At 41.5% G+C, this 20,951-nt stretch overlaps 1 protein-coding gene and 1 non-coding gene across 2 annotated transcripts in view; one reads left to right on the forward strand and one right to left on the reverse strand.

The window, feature by feature from the left end:
• GALNT2 (polypeptide N-acetylgalactosaminyltransferase 2) overlaps positions 1 to 20,951 on the reverse strand; it is a 224,189-nt gene that overhangs the window by 92,944 nt on the left and 110,294 nt on the right. Inside the window, exon 2 of the mRNA XM_055146756.1 lies at positions 7,677 to 7,770. Coding sequence (XP_055002731.1) covers positions 7,677 to 7,770 — 94 coding nt within the window. The remainder of the gene's footprint in view (positions 1 to 7,676; positions 7,771 to 20,951) is intronic.
• LOC129398947 (small nucleolar RNA U3) lies at positions 9,892 to 10,113 on the forward strand. The gene has a single exon (XR_008626809.1). It is a non-coding gene; the product is annotated as a small nucleolar RNA U3 (small nucleolar RNA).

Raw genomic sequence — 20,951 nt, forward strand, 5'->3', positions numbered from 1 at the left:
ACACACACACAGATACCATAACAGAAATGGAGAATGGCTTTAATAGACTCATTAATGCAGTGACTAAAAAATAGGAAAGAATCTCTGAGCTTGAGAGTATGACAACAAAAAATCACAAACTGTAAAGCAAAGATAAAAATGGCACCCAAATTGATGGAACAAAACTTTCAAGCACAGTGAATGAAGATTCCTTTCTCACAATGCTGCCAACATCAGCTGTTTCCAGATGTTTGATATATGTCATTCTCATTGTCCCCTGAATAGAATTTCTCTGGTAATATGTGACAATGAACACTCCTTCATATGCCTACAGGCTATCCATCTGTTTTCTTCAAAGAAGTGTCTATTCATTTCCATTACCATTTTTATGGAATTATTGGATTTATTTATACGGACTTTTGTGAGTACTTTGTATATCTTGGATATTAACCCGTTATCTGATAATATATATACATTGTGCAAATATTTTCTCCCATTCAATAGGGCATCTTAATTTTCGCCTATGTTTCCCTTGCCATGCAGAATGTTTTGTTGGTTTTTTTTTTAACTGAATCACCATGAGACACACACTTACTAAGTACAAAGCTGTTTTTCAAGGTGTTTCAGTCATACAATATTCCAACACCCCTCCCTCCACCAGTGTATGTTTCCCACCATCAATATCCAATATCCCCAATTGCCCCTTCCCGCACAGCCTGCCTCTATGACAGACACTTTGCTTCTTTCTCTCCCCCTCCCACAACCCCCCACCTCAGTCTCACACCACAAACTCTCTCTCTCTCTCTCTCTCTCTCTCTCTCCCCCCCCTTCCTCCCTCTCTCCTCTCCTTTCACTCCTTGTAGGCACTGTGGTTTGCAATACTGTTACTGAAAGGTTATCATATCACTCAGAAATTACTCCTACTGGTACTCGGGACAATATGGAATACTGGGGATTGAATCCAGGTTGGCTACATGCAAGGAAAGCTCCCTTACCTGCTGTACTATCTCTCTCACCCCTGGATTTCCCTCCCACATTCTTTTACATCTATAAAATGCCCATCAGTTTTCTGCATCTGATGAGAAGAGGAAGGCAATTGTTCTTGAGATATAATTCAAGATAACGGTCCGGTCTGAAGGTAGTAAGCCAAAAATAGCCTTATCTTGTGCATTAGAACTCAAACAATCATCAACCTCAAGCATTTTAAAGGATGAAAAGTGAATTAGCTATGACATTGTGCAAGTATATTATTTGAATTTTCAACTTACAAGTTTCCATTTTATGATGAGTTTGCTGGGATATTACTTCATCATAAGTCAAGTAAGACCCACAGGAGTGGGAACGATGCATAGAAGCCCACAAAGGTCAATGAGCAAAAACAGTAACACAGAAAGCTCAGTCAGCCCTATAAATTCTCAGAAAACGGCTTTCATGACATCACTGTGGGATGTCCAATGGGTTCAAAGAAATAATAACACAGGTAGTAAGCAGAGCACAAGATAATATGAGAGATAAAATGAGAAAACTACACAAGAAATGACAGAAACAAAGAGTATGGTAGGTGATATATATACTACAGAAGTTCTGAGCAGCAGAATAATAGTAGTTGAGTAAAAGATCTAGGTCCTATAAGGTGAGATGGAGGAAACCTCTAGGAAACAACAAAAGACAGAAAAAAGTCTAAAGAGAAATGAGGAGCATAGCCGAGAACTATGGAATGAATTCAAGAACAGCATTAGAAGAATCATCAAAGTCCCTGAGGAACATGAAGGCTACTTTGATAAAGAACCAAGAGTTAAAGAAATCACAGATAGATTTTTCAGAGTTGAGAAATACAGGCACCCAAATCCAAGAGGTCCCAAGAGTCCCACAGAAAATAGACTAAAATAGGAAAGCTTCAAGGCATATTGTACTCAAAATGACAAAATTTCTAAAAGAAACAGAATACTGAACGCAGCAAGATGAAAAAAGTAACTTACATATGAAGGAAAACACAAAGAGATTTGTCAAATGAAAGTCTAAGAGTTAGAAAAGGAAGAAACACAGGACAAAAACTCAATTGAAACTGACACTGCTGACAAGATCAGTGCTGGAACATTGGATGTCTAAGATCTAACCATGAATAGAATAACTCTGTAAACCATGGTTGTTTAATAAGTAAACATATGAAACAGGATAAACACCTCACCAAGAATTATGAGGAATTAAAGGAGCTTCTTTAAAAGGAAAGACAAACTTCCCAGTGGTTGGCACTGAGTATGGCAGTCACTCATGGTGTTTAAGGTTGATCTCTATTAGACCTTGCTTGCTAAAATTCCCAGCTTGCAAAGGAATTTTATACTTTTTAATAATTCATGTTTCATTGAATATTCTATATATTATCAAGTTTTTTTAACACCCAGATATTTTGATTGCAATCTTTTATTAATGCAGACATATAAACTATTATAATATTTTATAACATAAAGCTAATTTTCTCTTTCTTCTGCTTATTCAGATTCTCCCCACAGAATTATTTAAATTCTCTTCGCTCTTAGTAAATCTTACATATGTAGGATCTATCTATTTCATGTAAATTTTAAAATGTATTCACAAAGATGTACAGTATTATTAAACATTTACATAAATGTAAAGAAATAACAGTTCTTGAAAATTAATTTATTGAATTATCCTTGATTTACAATTTTATGGAGCTTCAGGAGATTAGCTTAATTGATCTGTATGTATGTGGGTATCATCACCTTCACAATTAAAAAAAAAAAAAGAAAAAGCTCTTTCCTGTGTGTGAAATAAAAAAGAAACATAGTAAGGAAACAGAAAATGGTCAAAGTCAAAAGAACTAAAGATTCTGTCCGTAGAACTGAACTTGAGAGGGTGCAGGTGGGAGGGGTCTTTCCCTGGGAAACTGGTAGAGGGAAGGAGGCTCTCTGATGATGACTGTGGTGTTGGGAAGACACATGTATGAAAACTCTAATTAATGCCATTGTAAATGCAAGTACCTCGATAAAAAATGATTTAAAAAAAGAAAAAGAAAAAAGTCTGAGAAAATCAACAAAAACTTCTCAAACTAATCAATACTTGAGGTTACAAGTTTTCCAATTTTTTTAGAAGATTGAATTTATAGAATTCAATTGCATTCCCACAAATAGTGAACAAACTGAGAACTAAAAAACATCATTTGCATTAGCACTTTCCAAAATAAAAGACTTTAGCATAAATCTAAGAAACTGGCACAAAATTTGTATAAGCAAAACTAAAAAACTAAGCAAAAGAAGAAAAATGAAAACATTTTTGATGTTCGTAGATAGGAAGACACATTGTCAAGACATCAAGTTCTTACCAACTTGAACTGAAGCACACACTTCAACACATCTAAGCTTCAACACTTAGAAGATGAACCAAGTTGGAGGACTGAAAGATCCAACTTGAATATTTAATATAAAGTTAAAGTAATCAAGACTGCAGTACTGGAGGAATGAATACACAACTATATCTGGAATAGAATATCTATAATAAATAGTCAATTGATCTCTGGAAAAAGTGAAAATTCTATGGAGCAAAGGTTATCTTTTCAGAAAATGGTACTGGCACAAGTAGATACCTATGAAAAGTAAAATCTAAAGATCTTACAGTCTCATAAATAAATTAAAAATGAATCAGTGACCTAATTATAAATATCAAACTTAGAAATTAACACAAAAAATTCTAGGTGACCTTATGTACAGTATCGTCAAAGCCATGATAAAAAGTCAGAATAATGATTTCTGATAAGTCACTGTCACTGTCATCCCGTTGCTCATCGATTTGTTAGAGTGGGCACCAGTAACGGCTCTCATTCTGAGACTTACTGTTACTGTTTTTGGCATATCCAATACACCACGGGTAGCTTGCCAGGCTCTGTCGTGTGGGCGGGATACTCTCGGTAGCTTGCCAGGCTCTCCGAGAGGGCTGATAAGTCAGAAGTCATTAAATTCCTCTGCTCTGGGGAAGACACTTATCAAGAGAAGAAGAAATGTCAGACAGAGAGAACGTCGTATCTTATAAAGCACTATTACGCAAAACATACAAAGAATACTTAAAACTCTAAGAGAAGAAAACGAGCAGCCCAATGACAAAATGGACAGAAGGCCTGAACAGACACCTAAGCAAAGAAGATAAAACAGATGGCAAATAGCATATGCAGAGATAATATGTTATTTTAGGGAGTTATAAATTAAAACAGCAATAAATTACCAATGAAATACTACATTATTAAAAAAGAAAGAAAGAAAGAAAAAAAAAACGAAAAAAAAACCCCACTACATTATTGCCAAAACCCCAAACACTAGCACCAAATGCAGCCCAGGAAGTGGGCAAATGGACCTCTCATTCACTGCCGGTAGGAATATAAAATAGTAAAGTTGGGAAGAGAGTTTGGCAATTTCTTATAAAAATAAATATTTCCTTACCATACTATAAAACCAAGCTCCCAGAAGAGAACGACACAGTCTCTTGCCCCCGAGCCTGGCTGTCTTCACCAGGACCCCTCCGAGGGGATGGGTTGCGTTTCCCTCTCCACCCCGAGCAGAGACTAGACAGTTGAGGACCTCCGGAATCCAGCCACAGCCATGCTCAGGGGCCGCTCTCCACTCGTTCGGCTGAGCCTCATGCATGGGGGGAGTGGGCGGAGGAACCCAAGTGTGTGGGACCCGGGCTGAGATCTCCAAGACTGCTCGGATGGGGCCTGGGCCTCTTCCACCCAGATTCCCTATTTTCCAGTAACTAGGCAATCACACCCAGACTGCCTCTGGTGCCATGTAATCCCATCAACAGCCAACATCCATAGACTATAAAACCAAGCTCCCAGAGTGCATGGCTGCAATGCAGCTGTGCGACATCTAATAGCTTTGTTCTCCCTCTTGGAAAATCTGACAAGCTACCAAGAGTCTATTGCCTGCTCAGGAGAGCCTGGCAAGCTCCCCGTGGCATAGTCATATCCCAAATATATACATAGTAATATGTATATATATATATAATAGATATATTAGTAATAGATATATACATACCTCTCAGAGAGCCCAGCAAGCTACCAAGAATATTCCGCTCACAGGGCAGAGCCTGGCAAGCTACCCCTGGCGTATTCGATATGCCAAAAACAGTAACGATAGGTCTCATTCCCCTGACCCTGAAAGAGCCTCCAATCATTGGGAAAGATGAGTAAGGAGAGGCTGCTAAAATCTCAGGGTTTAGTGTAAGATGATACTGGTGTCCGCTCAAGTAAATTGACAAACAATGAGATGACAGTGATACATCCTGTTACCATATCATCCAAACAGCTGCATTCCCTTGGTTTTCACCCAAATGAAAACAAATAATACATGAAAACCTCATACAGATGTTTATAAAACAGGTTTAAAATTGCCAAAAGATAAAGCAAGTGGATGTCCTGAGCAGACAAAATAAATAAACTGGGCTAAATCCAGGCAGAAAATCTCTTGCCCGCATGCCTGGCTGTCTTCCCCAGGGTCCCTCGGAGGGGATGGGCTCCAGCTTCCCTCCCCACCCCGAGCAGAGGTCCCGGTGGCCGAAGACCACAGGAACCTAGCCACAGCCATGCTCGAGGTCCCTCTCCACACGTTCGGACAGGCCTCACGCATGAAGGTACGGGCAGAGGAACCCAGGTGTGTGTAACGGCCAACATCCAGAGACTTAAAAGCAGCTCCCAGAAGCGATATCTTGTAGCCTACTTCTCCCTCTGGGAGAAACTAGCAAGCTTCTGAGAGTTTCCTGCCCACAGGGGACAGCCTTGCAAGCTTCCCATGGTGTATTCATATGCTAAATCCAGTAACTAGCTGGATCTCATTCCCCTGACCCTGAAAGAGCCTCCAGTGTGACATCATTGGGAGGGCTGAGTGGAGAGAGACTTCTAAGATCTCAGGGAAAGGACGAATTGAGAGGTTACTGAGCCCGCTTGAGAAATCGATGATTAACGGGATTTCGTGATTGTGATCGTAAAATCCAGACAACAAAATATCATTCAGCAATCCTGCAGAAACCTTGTTTTTCCTTTATTTTGTGTGTAGGGATATGGTGGATTGAGGGGGATGGCGGGTACTAGGGTTCGAATCCAGGGCTTTATGTACCCAAGACAAGCACTCTATGGCTAAACTATATCACAAGCTTCCCTTAACTGGAAAAACTGAGATAAACTCTTTGGGATTGATATTGACAAAACAAAAACAGGACCAGAGAGATAGCTCAATGGGTTGGAGCACATGTCTTCCATGCAAAAGGTCAAGGTTCAATCCCCCGTACCACCAGAAGGGATCCCTGAACTCTCCCAGGTATAATCCCCAAATTATGCAACAAAAATAAATAAAAATAAAAAACTGGCTGAAGGCATGAGTTGGGAGGATGTGACAACACTCTCCTGGGAGTGGCTATACCCTTGCATTCTTTTTGCTTAGAACAGACCAAAACAAAAACTCATCTTTGTACTGATAAGTACATATTAGTACTTATCACACATATCTTTTTACCTTTCCCCAGCCCCCTGACTGAAAATAACTGGCCAGCGAAGAATACTGCCTTCCTTGTCAACTTTTTCCATATACCCCTATGAAGAAACATACTCCTGATAACATTTCTCTGCCAATTTCCATATATACCATGTACATGATAATATATGTAGAAACTGGCATGCCCCCTGTTCCTCCTCATAAATATGCATTGTTTTCCTGAGAAAACTCCTAAATACGTATAAACTGTAGTATTATCCTACCTTTACTTGGCATAAAGCCAGATATTTCTCTTGGAAGAATGCTACGATAGCCCATGATGGATGGATTTACTTTCCAGGTTGTTTCAAGTCGATTAAGGCTCTTGTTTCTGGTCAATGAAAGCAGCTGTTTCTGCGAGCTCTGCATCAGGTATATATAGTAATATATGTACTATATACATATAGTGATATGCCAAAGTTGGTTCATCACTTATAACCAACATCCCACTCTGATGGGGATATTAATGGACAAAAGTTATGTATGGAGGCAGTGAGAAAATGAGAAACCTCCATTGTGGCATCTTTGTGCTCCATTTTGCTAAGCCAGAAAGCATTAAAAGTACTCTTACAAGTAGTTCATATCATTTGTATTTTTGTTGCTGCTGTAGTTTCCTTGGGACACACCCAGAGATGTTCAAGGATTACTCCTGGCTCTGGACTTAGGGATCACTCCTGCAAGGTTTGGGGGACCATAAGTGGTGCTGGGGATCAACCCCAGGTCAGTCACCTGCACCACACCTTACCTGCTGTACTTTCTTTTTTTTTTTTTTTTTTTGTGCTTTTTGGGTCACACCTGGCAATGCACAGGGGTTACTCCTGGCTCTGCACTCAGGAATTACTCCTGGCGGTGCTCAGGGGACCATATGGGATGCTGGGAATCGAACCTGGCTCAGCCGCGTGCAAGGCAAATGCCCTACCCACTGTGCTATCGCTCCAGCCCCCTGGTCCTGTATTTTTTAAATCCATTTTTTTCTTTTAACAAATCTTCCACCCACGAAGGAAGGCAGAGGCAGCAAAGCATTGCTCTGGGGCTGTGTCTGTAGCAACCCTCTCTCTACCCCGTAACTAAGAACGCACCAAGTACCACCCACATTCGGCTCATTCGGAGAGCAAGATGACTCCCAGACCACCAGCCACCAGCCTCCGGCTGCCACAGTACCTGGAGGGAGGGTCTCCATGCTTTGTGCTTTCTCATCCCCATTGCTGTGATGAAAATCTTTCTTTTTAACCGGGTCTATTTCATTCCAGTCCTCCTAGGGGAAAACAAAGAAACCACATGAGCTGAATGCTTTTCAAGAACTTCTTCATTCATACGTTCAGATCATTTAGCCTTAGAATCCAGGGGCCTCAGGACATGATCATGAGAGAGAATTCTTATGAAATCTAGACCTCCACCCTAGAACATCTCGGGGGATAATGATGCAAGGAGGAAGAAGTGTGGCATACTGCTCTTTTCCAGGGAAGGATTTTTCAACTCTCTCTTCATTTTATATATATATATATATATATATATATACATATACATATATATACACATATATATATGTGTATATATATTTGCATATATATTGAAAGGAAATACTCTGTAGACTCCAAGGTCTTTCAGCATCTGCGTGGTTGGGAAAGAGAAACAGGGAAAGCGAACTAAATAAAAATCTTTCAATAGTGGTTAAATTAAAGCCATTAAAATCAGGGAAGCTCTCTAGACAGCCTAAGACTGGATTCTCCCTAAAGGCCCCTTTCAGCCCTCCTCGGAGGTTGTTAAATGATTTAATTCTACTGAATAACAGTGGAAGAAGGGAAAAGGACAGCTAAGCTCTTCTGAAGGCTTTCTCTAATAGGACTGTCAATAGAACAGAGCTGTAAATTAAAGGCTTAATGTGAAACCAGGATAAAGTATAACTCTGGGAGAACGTATTCATCTCCTCTTCACAATTTACCCGAATCTACCAACATTAAATCAAACTAGCGACTCGATGACCACAGATCTATGCCATTCCAACACCTGAAATCTTATTTCCGTGAATTAAAAAATTAATAAGGTATAATCCAAATCAGAAATATCTCATGGCTAGTTATTATCCCATGCAAACTTCTCAGAGTCAGGCATTATCCACTGTTCATTTTTCAGAGCAGATGCTACTGGGATGATTGGCTTCCCTCAACAGAGTCCCACCAGGTCTGTGCAGATCTGTCCAGTTAGCCCTCCTTCACGCCCATCTGGGCTGCATGCTGTACAAAAGCTGACCACTGGAGATATGCTGGCTCTCTGAAACGTAAGACCCTGCCAAGAAAGGAATCCTCAGGGGCTGCCCTAAGTCACAGATATTTTCCCAAATGCAACTTGTTTTGCCAATATGCTGCAGTTCTATGCCAAAAGTACAGTAAGTACTCAAATTCCACCCTCTTTTCCTTTAGTTGCTTTGACAGTGATGTAGCATAGCCAGAATGATCAAAGTAGGTTTTCCGTGGGGGGGAGGGGTTGGCTATAAATAAATTTTTGAAAGATTTAATTTTGCTCATAATATGATTTGGTTAAAATACATATCTTTTTCAATTTATTATTTGGCAACGATTTCATGGTGATCTTGGAAAATTGTGGGAAAGAATCTAAGCTACTAAGCATTCCTATGATATAGGGAAATGTCTGAATACTAAATCCCACCAGTAATGAAGTCACCAGAGTTACATGCTATGATTTTCTTTTTTGGGGAGGGGGGAGAATACCTGTCTCTGCTTAGGGCTTTCTTCTGACTCTGAGCTCCAGGTTCACTTCTGTTGGTGCACAGGGACACCAGAGGTGCCAGGAGTTATACCCAGTTGGAATATATGTAAGGCAAGTGCCTAACTCGCTGTCTGGCCCCAATTCTCTGTAGACTTTTAATTACAGAATTCGTCTTTTTTGGTATCTTCCTTTGACTAGTCCATTATGTCTATTAATTTTTATCCCACAGGAATTTGGCCTGCTCCAAGTGTCAGCTAATGGACAATTGGAGCAAGCCAGTTAACCTTCTACTCAAATAAAATCAAAACTGAACACTGCTGGTGAAGCTGTAGGCTTATACTGTAGTGCGCACCAAATGGATATTCAGTCAACATTTTCTCAGAAAATAAATGTTTATTTCTCCCCACCAAGACTGGTTAAGCATTTTGTCCAGGCTTCCCAATACCCCTTCATAAATTCAGGAAGGAGATGACAAAACTTAAGTTACAAGAGTCAGATCATTTCTACGAAGTCCTGAGAATACATTTTTAGGCTGTCATTCACAAAGGACCACAGTGCTCTGGCCTCCCAAGTCAAACAATACAGGTTACTTTGCTAACTACACTTCCTAAAGTAAAATGAGGAGGAGGAAGAAGAAAAAAACAGGCAGTAGATGATACCTTCAGGGATCATTTCTATAGTTTGTTACCAGAGAAGTTTCCCTGATTGTGCAGAGCACCTGAAACCACAAGGAGGAGCCAGAGCATCTCTCCTGAGGGTGAAGGTGGTTCTAGGTGTTGCTTCTGCAACTGCCTTTTATTGCCTTTTATCACTGATGAACGTTCTTCTCTTCCCTTGGAAGAGTTGAGGGAGAGGATGCAGTCTGAGTGATTTCAACTAAAAAAAAAAAAAAGAGGCAGTGGGTAAAAAAAGAGGAAGAAGAAAGAAAAGAGAAGATGAGAGATGAGGAGGAAGAAGAAAAAGAGTCATCGTTTCAATCAGAATCACTCATAGAGCCATCTATTGGATGCCAAGTCCCATCCTACACCAACGGTGCCATTACTATCCCCATTTCACAGGTCAGAGGGCTGAGACACTGTACGTTTAAATAACATAAAGTACAGAATGTGGTTTGATTTGATCCCCAGGGAATTTAGTTTTAAACTCGTGGTTTCAGTATTTCTATTCTGCAATAGATGGTCAAGTTTCCCTACCCAAATTAAATGGTCAACATTACAAGTAAAACACATTAGCTCTTAATCTGCAAACATGTTTGATCATTATAAATTCTTGATGATTTCTGAGTAAAGTCTACCACCTCAACAGCTCACCAGTTCACCCTTCCAGACAAGTACTTGTCATTTTCCATACTTTTCCTTTCACCTAACACACACCATTAAGAAAGTAGAGCCTGGGGACTCAGGCATTTGCCCTAAGTGAGTGTCCACCCCAAGCATAGAAAACACGAGGGAGTGAAAGCATAGCACGAGTGCTCCATGGTACAAGGGCAAGGCCACCAGCAGCAGCACCAGGACAGCTACCAGAACTATGCAAGTGAAGTGACTATTGAAAGAGATCTGAGGGAGGCAAGGATTAACCTTGCACGGAGAAATGATGAGGGGGAAAAGGGTGGGGATTCTGGAAAGAGAGAACCAAATGAAACCAAGGAAATGAAAAGACACAGAAGAGAGTCTAGGATCCTCTGCTAACTACATCAATGAACATCAACTTTGCCATTTTGTCCACAGTCTTTGGTCACACACACACACACACACACACACACACACACACACGAAAGAGCTTCAGGTTGTACTATGACATTGAAATTTTATCTTCCTTGTTAAACAATAATTAAAGCAAATAATCCAAGTCCTGTTCTTCTGTTTAAGATATCTAAGTTGCTAGTTATTATTAGCACATGTCTGCATTTGATTGGTTCTAAAAGCTCCTTGCCCATTTTGTTCTTAGAAATGAACATAAAAGACAAAGTCTTCTACTAGACCCACAAATGGAGCAAATCAGGCCACAAGTAAGATTGGATGGAACATAGGAATCACTCAGTGATGTTTATCTGTCATAATTAGAGAGCAACAGCAGCCCAACTTTTATTTCCAAGAAGAGAAAACATGATTCTTAATAAAATGGCATTATTTCCAGGAACAGGAAATGCAATAGCTTGGTTTACTGAATGGTGATGGCATTTTCAAGTGTGTATGTAGGTCTAGTTATTTAAAGAATGTGCCCAATATGATCTGCCTGTATTTCAAAGTAAGAATAAATAAAGAGGGGTTGGCTTTGGCCCAAATAAAAATCTTAGCAGCTATGAAGAGTGTCAGAGATAGGGAGGTGGAAATGTCACGGTGAGAGCAGCAGACAAAGTACCACTGGCTTTAAATCAGTCCCTTTTAAGTACAAATCAATTTCCATCTTCCTGTTAAGGTACTATTTTCTCTAATCTTTCATTTCCCAGATGAGACAAGATCCAAGAGGGCTAAGTGATTTACTGTGTTATCAATTGCTGTCCTCACACAGCACCTGACGACTGAAACTCTGCAAAGTTCTGGCCCACAGTCTCCCATGAGGATACAGTCAGGATATCAGCCACATCTGAAGGTTTAACTGAGTTAAGGGGCTTCCATGTGACTGTTCAGCCACACGCCTATGAGCTAGAGGTAACCACCACACCACACCGTATCTCACCAGTCTCACCACACCACACCACACCATACCTCACCACAGACTCATCCAGAGAGTCCCTTGAGTGTCATTATATCATGGCAACTACCTTCCCCACATCCCATTATTAATGATCCAAGGGTGAGGCAAAGAAAGAGACAGACAGAGAACGCCAGAACTCCTTTTATGATCTCACCTGGGAAATCACACATTGTCGAACTAATAATATCAAATGATTTCTAATGTTGAACAGTGGAAGCAAGTCATGATCTGACCAATACTCAAGGGGAGAGGAATGCGACTCCATGTTTTATTCTCTTTTTTGATTTTAGGGCCCCACCTGGCTGTTCTCTGGGCCTACTACTGGCTCTATGCACAGGGGTCACTCCTGGTGGGTTCAGGGACATATGGAGTGCCTGGAATCAAACCTAAGCCAGCCCTGTCAAGGCAAGTGGCTTACCTGTTGTACTATCTCTCTGACCCCTAGACCACTTTTTTTTTTTTTTTTAAGACTACCAGGTGTAGGATGTCTGAGTGGTCTACGGGACTTGACCAAAGCTCTGCTTCTGCACTCTGCGGATTCTGGTCTCCGAATGGAGGGGTGGGTTAGAATCCCCCTTCTGACATATCTTGTTGACACTGGTGGTGGGATCAGTGCTGCAATACTGTATGTGTAAAACTCAACAATGATTAGCCAAGGATAGTAGAAACAAGAGCCAGGAGGACTGGCCCACGATTGGAAGCTTGCCACAAGTGGTGGGGAGAGGGCAGTTATGATGGAGAAGAGACCACTAAAACAATGACTGATAGTTGGAAATGATCACTCTGGACAAGGACTGAGAGCCGAAAGCAGGTAAAGGGATATACATGATAATCCTTCAGTAGCTTTGCTGTGAATCATAATGGTCAAAGTGGAAAAAGAGAGAAGGAGAGAAGGAGGGTGGGAGGGAAGGAGGACAGGAAGGAAGGGAGGGAAGAAAGGGGGGAATAGAGAGAGAGAGAGAGAAAGAGAGTCTGAGGCAGATCATAGAGGCAGACTGGAGATACATGGCAGGAGAGAAACTGGGGACACCGGTAGTGGAAAATGTACACTGGTGAAGGGATGGGTGTTAGAACATTGTATGACCAAAATTCAATCATAAATAACTTTGTATCTCAGTGATTTCATAAAAAATAAATGTAAATAAAACTCAATTATGAATAACTTTGTAAACCATGGTGCTCTAAGAAAAAAATAAATTAAAAAAAACTATGAAAAACTGGTAGTTCACCAATTGGTGAACATAATCTAAAGCCACTCCTTTTATTGGTGCTATAAGAGTTGATATAGAAGAGATGCAGCTAGAATATTCCAAAGGTGGAATTCTGCTCTCCGCAGTTATTCACATGAGGAGGCCTATGAGGATATGAGAATTCAAGAGTTAGTTACAAAAGGGGCAAGACTGAAAATAAAAATACTATTTCATCTCTCATTGGTCAACAGCTTCATTTAAGTACGACTTATATACTGACATGTTTGAATAGTGGGATTACTAAAATTAACAAGTTTACATGAAGAAATCTAAATAATAAACATACTGCTTGATCATCAGAGAATACCTTCATAAAACTTAAATATGAGGAGTGAAATATGTAGGAGTGAAAATACAGCAGGCACAGTTAGCTTTGCACACAGCTGATCCGGGTTTGATCCCCAGCATTCCAGATGGTTCCCGGAGCACCACCAGGAGTATTTCCTGAGTGCAGAGCTCAGTAATCCCTGAGCATTGCTGCCATGACACAAAAAGCAAATAAATAAATAATAAAATTTAAATCAGTAACATTTGCTGAGATAGAAATATCACTAGGAAAAAAAAAACTAATTTTCTTTAAAAATTTCCCCTTACTGAAATACATTTTATTACAGTTAAATTACTTCAGCTGAGTGGACCATATGTTCAGAGGCAGATTAGGCTACTAAGAATACCATCTGAATCACTATCTGATTCCTGTTTCTTCAATTGTCTGACATTTCACTGTTGCTTACTGAGTGTTAAGCAGTCACCACAGCCAACACCAATTCATACCGCAATATTTAAGGGAGGAGGAGAAGATCCTAGGTTGCCAGGTAAGGTAAAAATTCTGTTTCCAGAGCTCATTTCTTACCACCATACTGCTAAGACACTAAAATCTAACTAAATTATATACTTGGAAGGAAAATTTTAAGAACATGCCTAAGAGTAAACATCACCAGGGGCAGGAGTGATAGTACAGCAGGTAAGGCACTTGTCTTGCATGCAGTCGACCCTGTTTGATTCCGAACGTTCCATATGGTTCCTCCAAGTATCAGAAGTGACTAAGTGCAGAGCCAGCAGTAAGCCCTGAGCATTGCCAGAAACACATCACCATGTGGACCAGAAACAAAACAAACAAAAAAGGATAAACATTATAGGTTTCCCAATAAAGACCATAAGTGAGCACTCTTACTACAAAGTGATCCACAGAGAAACTACAAGCACTATTCATCGTTCGTCTTTCTCCAGAGCAGCTGCCCCATGAGAGCAGTACAGGACAATAATCCCTAGGTCTTCTTACAAGAGGATAAAGAAATGGCCAATATATAACTTCTGAAAGAGGTTATGTGATCCATTAACAAACTGGTAAAGATAATTTTAATATGGTGGCCTTTAAATAAGAAAATAAGAATGTGCCCATGGGCCATTTTTTTTTTTTTGCATGTAGCTGTCCAGTTTTGCCAGCACCATTTGTTAGAGGCTTTCCTTGCTTGACCTTATATTTCTTGATCCCTTATCAAAGATTAGATGGTCGTATATTTGAGGGTGTATGTCAGGATACTCAACTCTAGGTCTGTGGATCTGTCCTCATTCCAATACCATACTGTTTTAATTATTACTGCTTTGTAGTACAGTTTGAGGTTGGGGGAGGTGATACTTTCTATCTTCTTTTTTCCCCATCTTCTTTTTCCCCAAGAATTGCTTTAGCTATTCATGGGGGGTTGTTGTTTCATATGAACTTCAGGAATGTTTGATCCATTTCTTTGAAGAATTTCATGGGTATCCTTACAGGGATCTCATTGAAATCTGTATAAACTTGGGGAGTACTGCTATTTTGATACATAGAGGAAAATATGGCAGAACTTTCCATAATATTGAAGCTAGAGGCATCTTAAAGGAATGAAATGCCACTGCCCATGCACATAAATAAATGGGAATACATTAAAAGTCTTAGCAAGACTACTTGTTAAGTAAACAGTTTTAACAACTTAACAACTGTGAAGTTGTTAAGAGGACGAAGAACCTCTGGCTCTGGACACATCATTTCGACTCCACTGTTCTTCCTGCACTAACATATGCCTCAGATACCTGGGCCCTACGAAAACAGGTTGAGAACGCGATTCGGGTCTCCCAAAGAGGAATTGGAAGAGCCATGCTTTGAGTATCATGTTTCACTCAAGTGAGAGAAGGAATACTGAGTTCTGACCTCAGGGACGCTGCCTCCTTTGCCAAGGCGTCAAAAATTCGATGGGCTGGACATGTAATGTGATTTGGAGATGACCGCTGAACTAGAGCCGTTACTGACTGGATTCCACGGGACGTCAAAAGAACACCTGGCTGCCCACCTACGAGATGGTCAAACTTCCTCGTCAAGACCATGAATGAACGATGTGATGCTCTTCGTGTTCCTGAAGCAAGCAGACGCCATTGGGCTACACTAGCACATGACAGGGACGAATGGAGACGTTACTGGTGCCCGCTAGAGCAAATCGATGAGCAATGGGACAACAGGTGATACAGGTCTACTGCATGTCTTGTATGCATTAAGAGTCTACTGCATGTCAAAGGAAATGATTACCAGAATACAAAGGCAGCCCACACATTGGGAGAAACTATCTGCCCACCACTCATCTGATACAGGGTTTTTACCCAGGATATATAAATCACTCATAGAATTCTACAAAAAAAAAAAAAAAATCCAACCCTATCAAAAATAGGGAGAGAAGATCAACAGAAACTTCCACAAAGAAGTGCCAAATGACCAAAACACATATGAAAAAAATACTTTATATAACAAATAATCAGAGAAATGAAAATCAAAACAACAGTCAGACATCTCCTCACACCAGAGACAGTGGCACTCATCAAAAAGAATAACAACAACATTGTTGGCAAGGATGTGGGGGGAAGGGGCCTTCATTGCTGGCTGGAATATCAACTGGTCCAGACTTTGGGGGAGACAGTATGAATATTCCTCAAAAAACTAGAAATTGAGCTTCTTTTTGAGCCAGAAATTCCACTCCTTGAAAATATAACTCAAGGGCTCAAAAGGAAGTGAGGATTTCCTTTGGGTGTTGAAAAGCTTCACAGGCTGATTATGTGTCTTCAAGTTTTCTTATTTGTGTCTATTTTGGCTGGGACCCTTCAAGCTTCTTGAATTTGGATGCATGCATTCCTCAACTCAGAGAAATTCTCAGTTAGGATTCCCATTTACTAGGTGTTCTTCTATGTCATCATCTTGTTTCTCAAATACTCCAATGATTATATTTTTCCCCTTGAAGTCATCTCACGATTCTCTGGTGTATTGTTCATTTTTTTTTTCATCTTCTGCTGTTTGCTAGAGGTTTTCTGCATCTCATCTTGGAAGGAGCTCACCCATTTTTTTCTTTAGTTGTTTTTCTTTGCTGATGAATTGTTACATTTATTATTTTTTAAAATTTCACCTACCATACTTCTCAGTTTGGTAACTTCTGATTATAGTTTTCTCATTTCTGCTCATACTTTTTTTTGTATCTGTAGCATCATTTTTTAAGACAAAATTAAAAAAAAAGTTTTGGGGCAACACCTGGCAGTGCTCAGGACTTACTCTTGGCTCTGTGTTCAGGGATCACTCTTGGCAGGCTCAGGGTACCATACAGGACACCAGGGATAGAACTCAGGTTAGCTGCATGCAAGCAAAGTGCCTATTCTACTGTACTATTTTAACAGCCCCTGTAGCATCAGTGATTTGAGCATACTGAAGATCTTCATTATCTGAGAAATTATAGAGCTACTTGGTACTGGTAGAGCCTTTTGGGTTATTTACCTTTACTCATTTTGTTTGCTGGGACCCACAGCAGACCCACTGCATCTGTTAAGCTCTGAGGATGACCCTTAGATCATCCTATGAGATTTCTCTGATGGATTAAGCTAAGTGTTGCTATCTTCAGCTCCTGGTATTTTTTTCCCAGTTATTTTTTGCTGTTTCTGGTTTGCAATTTGGAATCCCAATGTGGATTATGGAACCACTTTTAAATGTTGTCTTGGCCTTGCCTCTTCTGTGGCTGCAATTTAAGGTTTTATGCTTTCTTACCATCCCAATTACCTCACGATGACTTTTCTATGGGATAAGTTGATGGAACTGAAAGATGGAGGCACTAGAGGCTGAAAGACTGTGAGTGGGTGGCGCTTTGGGAGTGGCCATCCCAAAGTCCCGGGGTGGCGCTAAAAAAAAAAGGGGGAAGTGGATGAGGACTGGGTGCTGGAAGGTAGTAAAGTGATATGCATGGTATCAGGAACACAATGCAAACCACAGATAGGTGAGGAAAGGGAGACCTGCCTGATTGGGGTGGGGGGTGCACAGAGACTGGACTTTAGGTGGAGCAAGTCTGCTTCTAGGTCTGTGATCTAGGGAAGAAGTTGCCTTCCCACTTGATTTTATAACAATTTTAAGTACTTTCCCAAGGAACTTAAGTACCAATCTCTTGACAAATGCTTACTTTAAATATAATTTTACAATAAGGCACACCTCCCTGGAGCAATCTATTTCATACCACAATTTCAAGAGCAATCAATCTATACTAACTCTCCATATTCACACGAGATGGCCAAAGCAAGGTGACCCAGAAAGAGTAGGGCGCACAAGGCCGTTAACTGCTGCCTTCCCATATTCTTGTGTCTAAGTCAGAATTTATGAAGCAAGACAGCTCTTGGACCAGGTTGTAAACACTGCACACAGCAAGGGCAGTGGGCCCTTCAGTACAGAGGGTTGAATGACACAACACAGTGAGTGGAGCACCTGACAGTTATGACGATATATTCATACTTCAGTTCTCTGAATCCACCTTTTTCTATGACAAGACATGGGTCCTGATAGGAGGCCTCGGATGAAGTTTCTTCTCCAGCGCTGCTCCCTTTACTGAGATCTGGGCTTCTCAACATTGCTGAAACTGGCTCTCAGGCTTTAGAGAATAATGAATTGCAACAACTGACTTTAAAGGGAGTCTCTTTCCAGTGCACCTGGCTGGGCTGTCTTCCCTGGGGCCCCTCAGATTGGGTGGGCTCCAGCTTTCCTTCCCACCCCAAGCAGAGCTCCCGTGGCTGAAGACCTCCGGAGCCTAGCCACAGCCATGTTCAAGGCCCCTCTCCACACGTTCGGATGAGCCTCAAGCATGAAGGTACCAGCAGAGGAACCCAGGTATGTGGGACCTAGGGCTGAGACCTCCAAGCTTGCTCGGATCGGGACTGGGCCTCTTCCGCCCAGATTTCCCATTTTCCAGTAGCTAGGCAGTCACACCCAGGGACTGTCCCCAGCCGCCGCGTAATCCCATCAACGGCCAGCATCCAGAGACTTAAAACCAAGCTCCTGCATTGTATAACTGAGGCTTAAACCTGAAAGCTTTGTAACTTTCCACATGGTGATTCTATAAAAGAATAAAAAATTAAAAAAAAAAACAAACAAGCTCCTGGAAGCACACGGCTACTTTGTGGCCATTCGACATCTTATAGCCTATTTCTCCCTCTGAGAGAACCTGGCAAGCTACGGAGAGTTTCCTGCCCACATGGGAGAGCCTCACAAACTCCCCATGGTGTATTCATATGCCAAAACCACTAACAATGATGGGTCTCATTCCCCTGAAAGAGCCTCCAATGCGGCATCCTTGGGAAGGACAAGTAAAGAGAGGCTTCTAAAATCTCAGGGCTAGGATGGAGACGTTACTGGGGCCGCTCAAGAAATTTGACGATCAACAGGATGATGATGATGACAATGACTTCAAAGGGTATTTTTCACATAGTAAGAAAAATGTATTGCCCTGAAACTTATGTGAAAGTCTATTAGAAACAGAATGCAGCTCGTGCCTTGAATGTACAAGGCGTCAACTTCAGCCCCTCATACCATATGCTCTCCCAACCCCAATACAGCAACACGTTGCACTAACAGCCCCCATAACAGCATGGATCTTATTACCACACGGCTGAGCTAAGGATCACTGGGAGGGGCCCCTGAGCACCCCTGTGAGCACCCCCCCCCCCGCAATCAATACTTTAATCAACTGTACTTCAAAGTTTAAATGATCCTCAACAAATGAAGGAAAGGGAAGAGGTTAGGAAGGAATGAGGTTAAGTAGAAAAGAGGTTAAACCGGGAGTCAGCATGGCGAGAGACAGGTGAGTGAGCCTTGCAACACCATGACCTCCCCGCCACTTCTTCCCCAACCCATGCCACACCATCTTTCGTGCCTCATCAGCAGAAGTATTTATCCATGCCAAGCACTACCCAGACATCAATGCCAATGCTGGGGAAAGGCCGCTTTCAAATTGCACTAGGGCTTGAGAGTTTAGCATTTCTCCTAAAACTGCACTGTAATACTACCCTGGTGACAGCAGGTGGCGCAACGTCATGCAACACTGGCTGAATTTATTCTCTCACAAGGGGCCTGAGGTCCACATCAATATTTGGGACCTCAGCTCTAGGACCACCTCAATGAGACTAACCAAGGGGAAGATCAGGGTGGAGATCTGCCATAGTCATAGAATCTGCAAGTTTTGTAAAGAGAAAAGCACGTCCAGACTTAGAAACTAAACGGAAATGTGTAATTACACCGCCTCCCCTTCCTTCATTCCCACTCATCACTCTGGAGTTCCCTGACAGCAAATGACCCCATCTCCTCAACGTGTGATTTCAGGTACAATTTAGCTTTAATTTACTTCTATCTGGGGGAACATGAGGATCAAAGAAATCTAGATAGCAAGAAAGAGTAAGCAGGAGAGTTAGGGGAGAGGACAATGCTTTTCCAAAGCTATCTGGAGAGAAGCGGGGTGGGCAGGGCCCAGGAGGTTGTCAGTCTCAGCCACAGCCCTGCAAGCTGAAGGCAAGGAAGAGGCACTTAGAAATGTATCACGGAGAGGGTATGATGATGCAGCCCGGAGCTGGGCACAGGGGTTCGGGGTAAACACTCTGCATGAATAGGAGCTTGATTCTATCCCCAGCACCACAGGGCAGGAGCAGCACCCTGCACTGAATCATCCAATCAGGTTGGACCAGTGCTGACAGGAGTGGTTCTGAGACCTCTGAGCACTGCCCACCCTATTTCTTTTAATTTTTTTTAAGAGGATAGTGGAATATTATGCAGCCATTAGGAAAAAATGAAGTCATGAAACTTACTCATATATGGATAGACATGGAGAGTTGCATACTGAGTGACATGAGTCAGAGGGAGAGGGACAGACATAGAATGACTGCACTCATTTATGAGAGAGTAGGAAAATAATTCCCAGACAGTAGAAATGAGGGCCAGGAAGACCATGGTTGGGAGCTTGCCACAAGTTGTGGGGAGTTCAGTTTGGACAGAGAAGGGAACACTATGACAATGATAGTTGGAAATGATCACTCTGGACAAGAACTGAGTGCTAAAAGGAAGTAAAGTGATATACATGATATCCTTCCAATAACAGTACTGCAATCCACAGTGCCTTAAAGGAAAGCAAGGGGAGGAAGGGGGAGAGAGATGGAGAGGAGGAGGGGGGAAGAAGAGAGAGGGGGGGAGAGAGAGAGAAAAGAAAAGTGTCTGCTATGGAAGTATAGAGGCAGCGGGGGGCGGCACTGGGGACACTGGTGGCAGGAAATGACACTGATGAATGGAGGGGTGTTGAAACACGCTATGACTGAAATTCAATCACGAACAACTTTGTAACTACTTAAAAAAATAAGAAGAGGATGATGTCTCATAATTCAGTCTTTTGAAAACTAGTGAACGTGATGTGAGGATGAGAAACACCATGTGTCCGGCATACCTTGAAAG

This window comes from Sorex araneus, chromosome 9, assembly GCF_027595985.1.
Source record: "Sorex araneus isolate mSorAra2 chromosome 9, mSorAra2.pri, whole genome shotgun sequence".
In the NCBI taxonomy this organism is placed as follows: domain Eukaryota; kingdom Metazoa; phylum Chordata; class Mammalia; order Eulipotyphla; family Soricidae; genus Sorex; species Sorex araneus.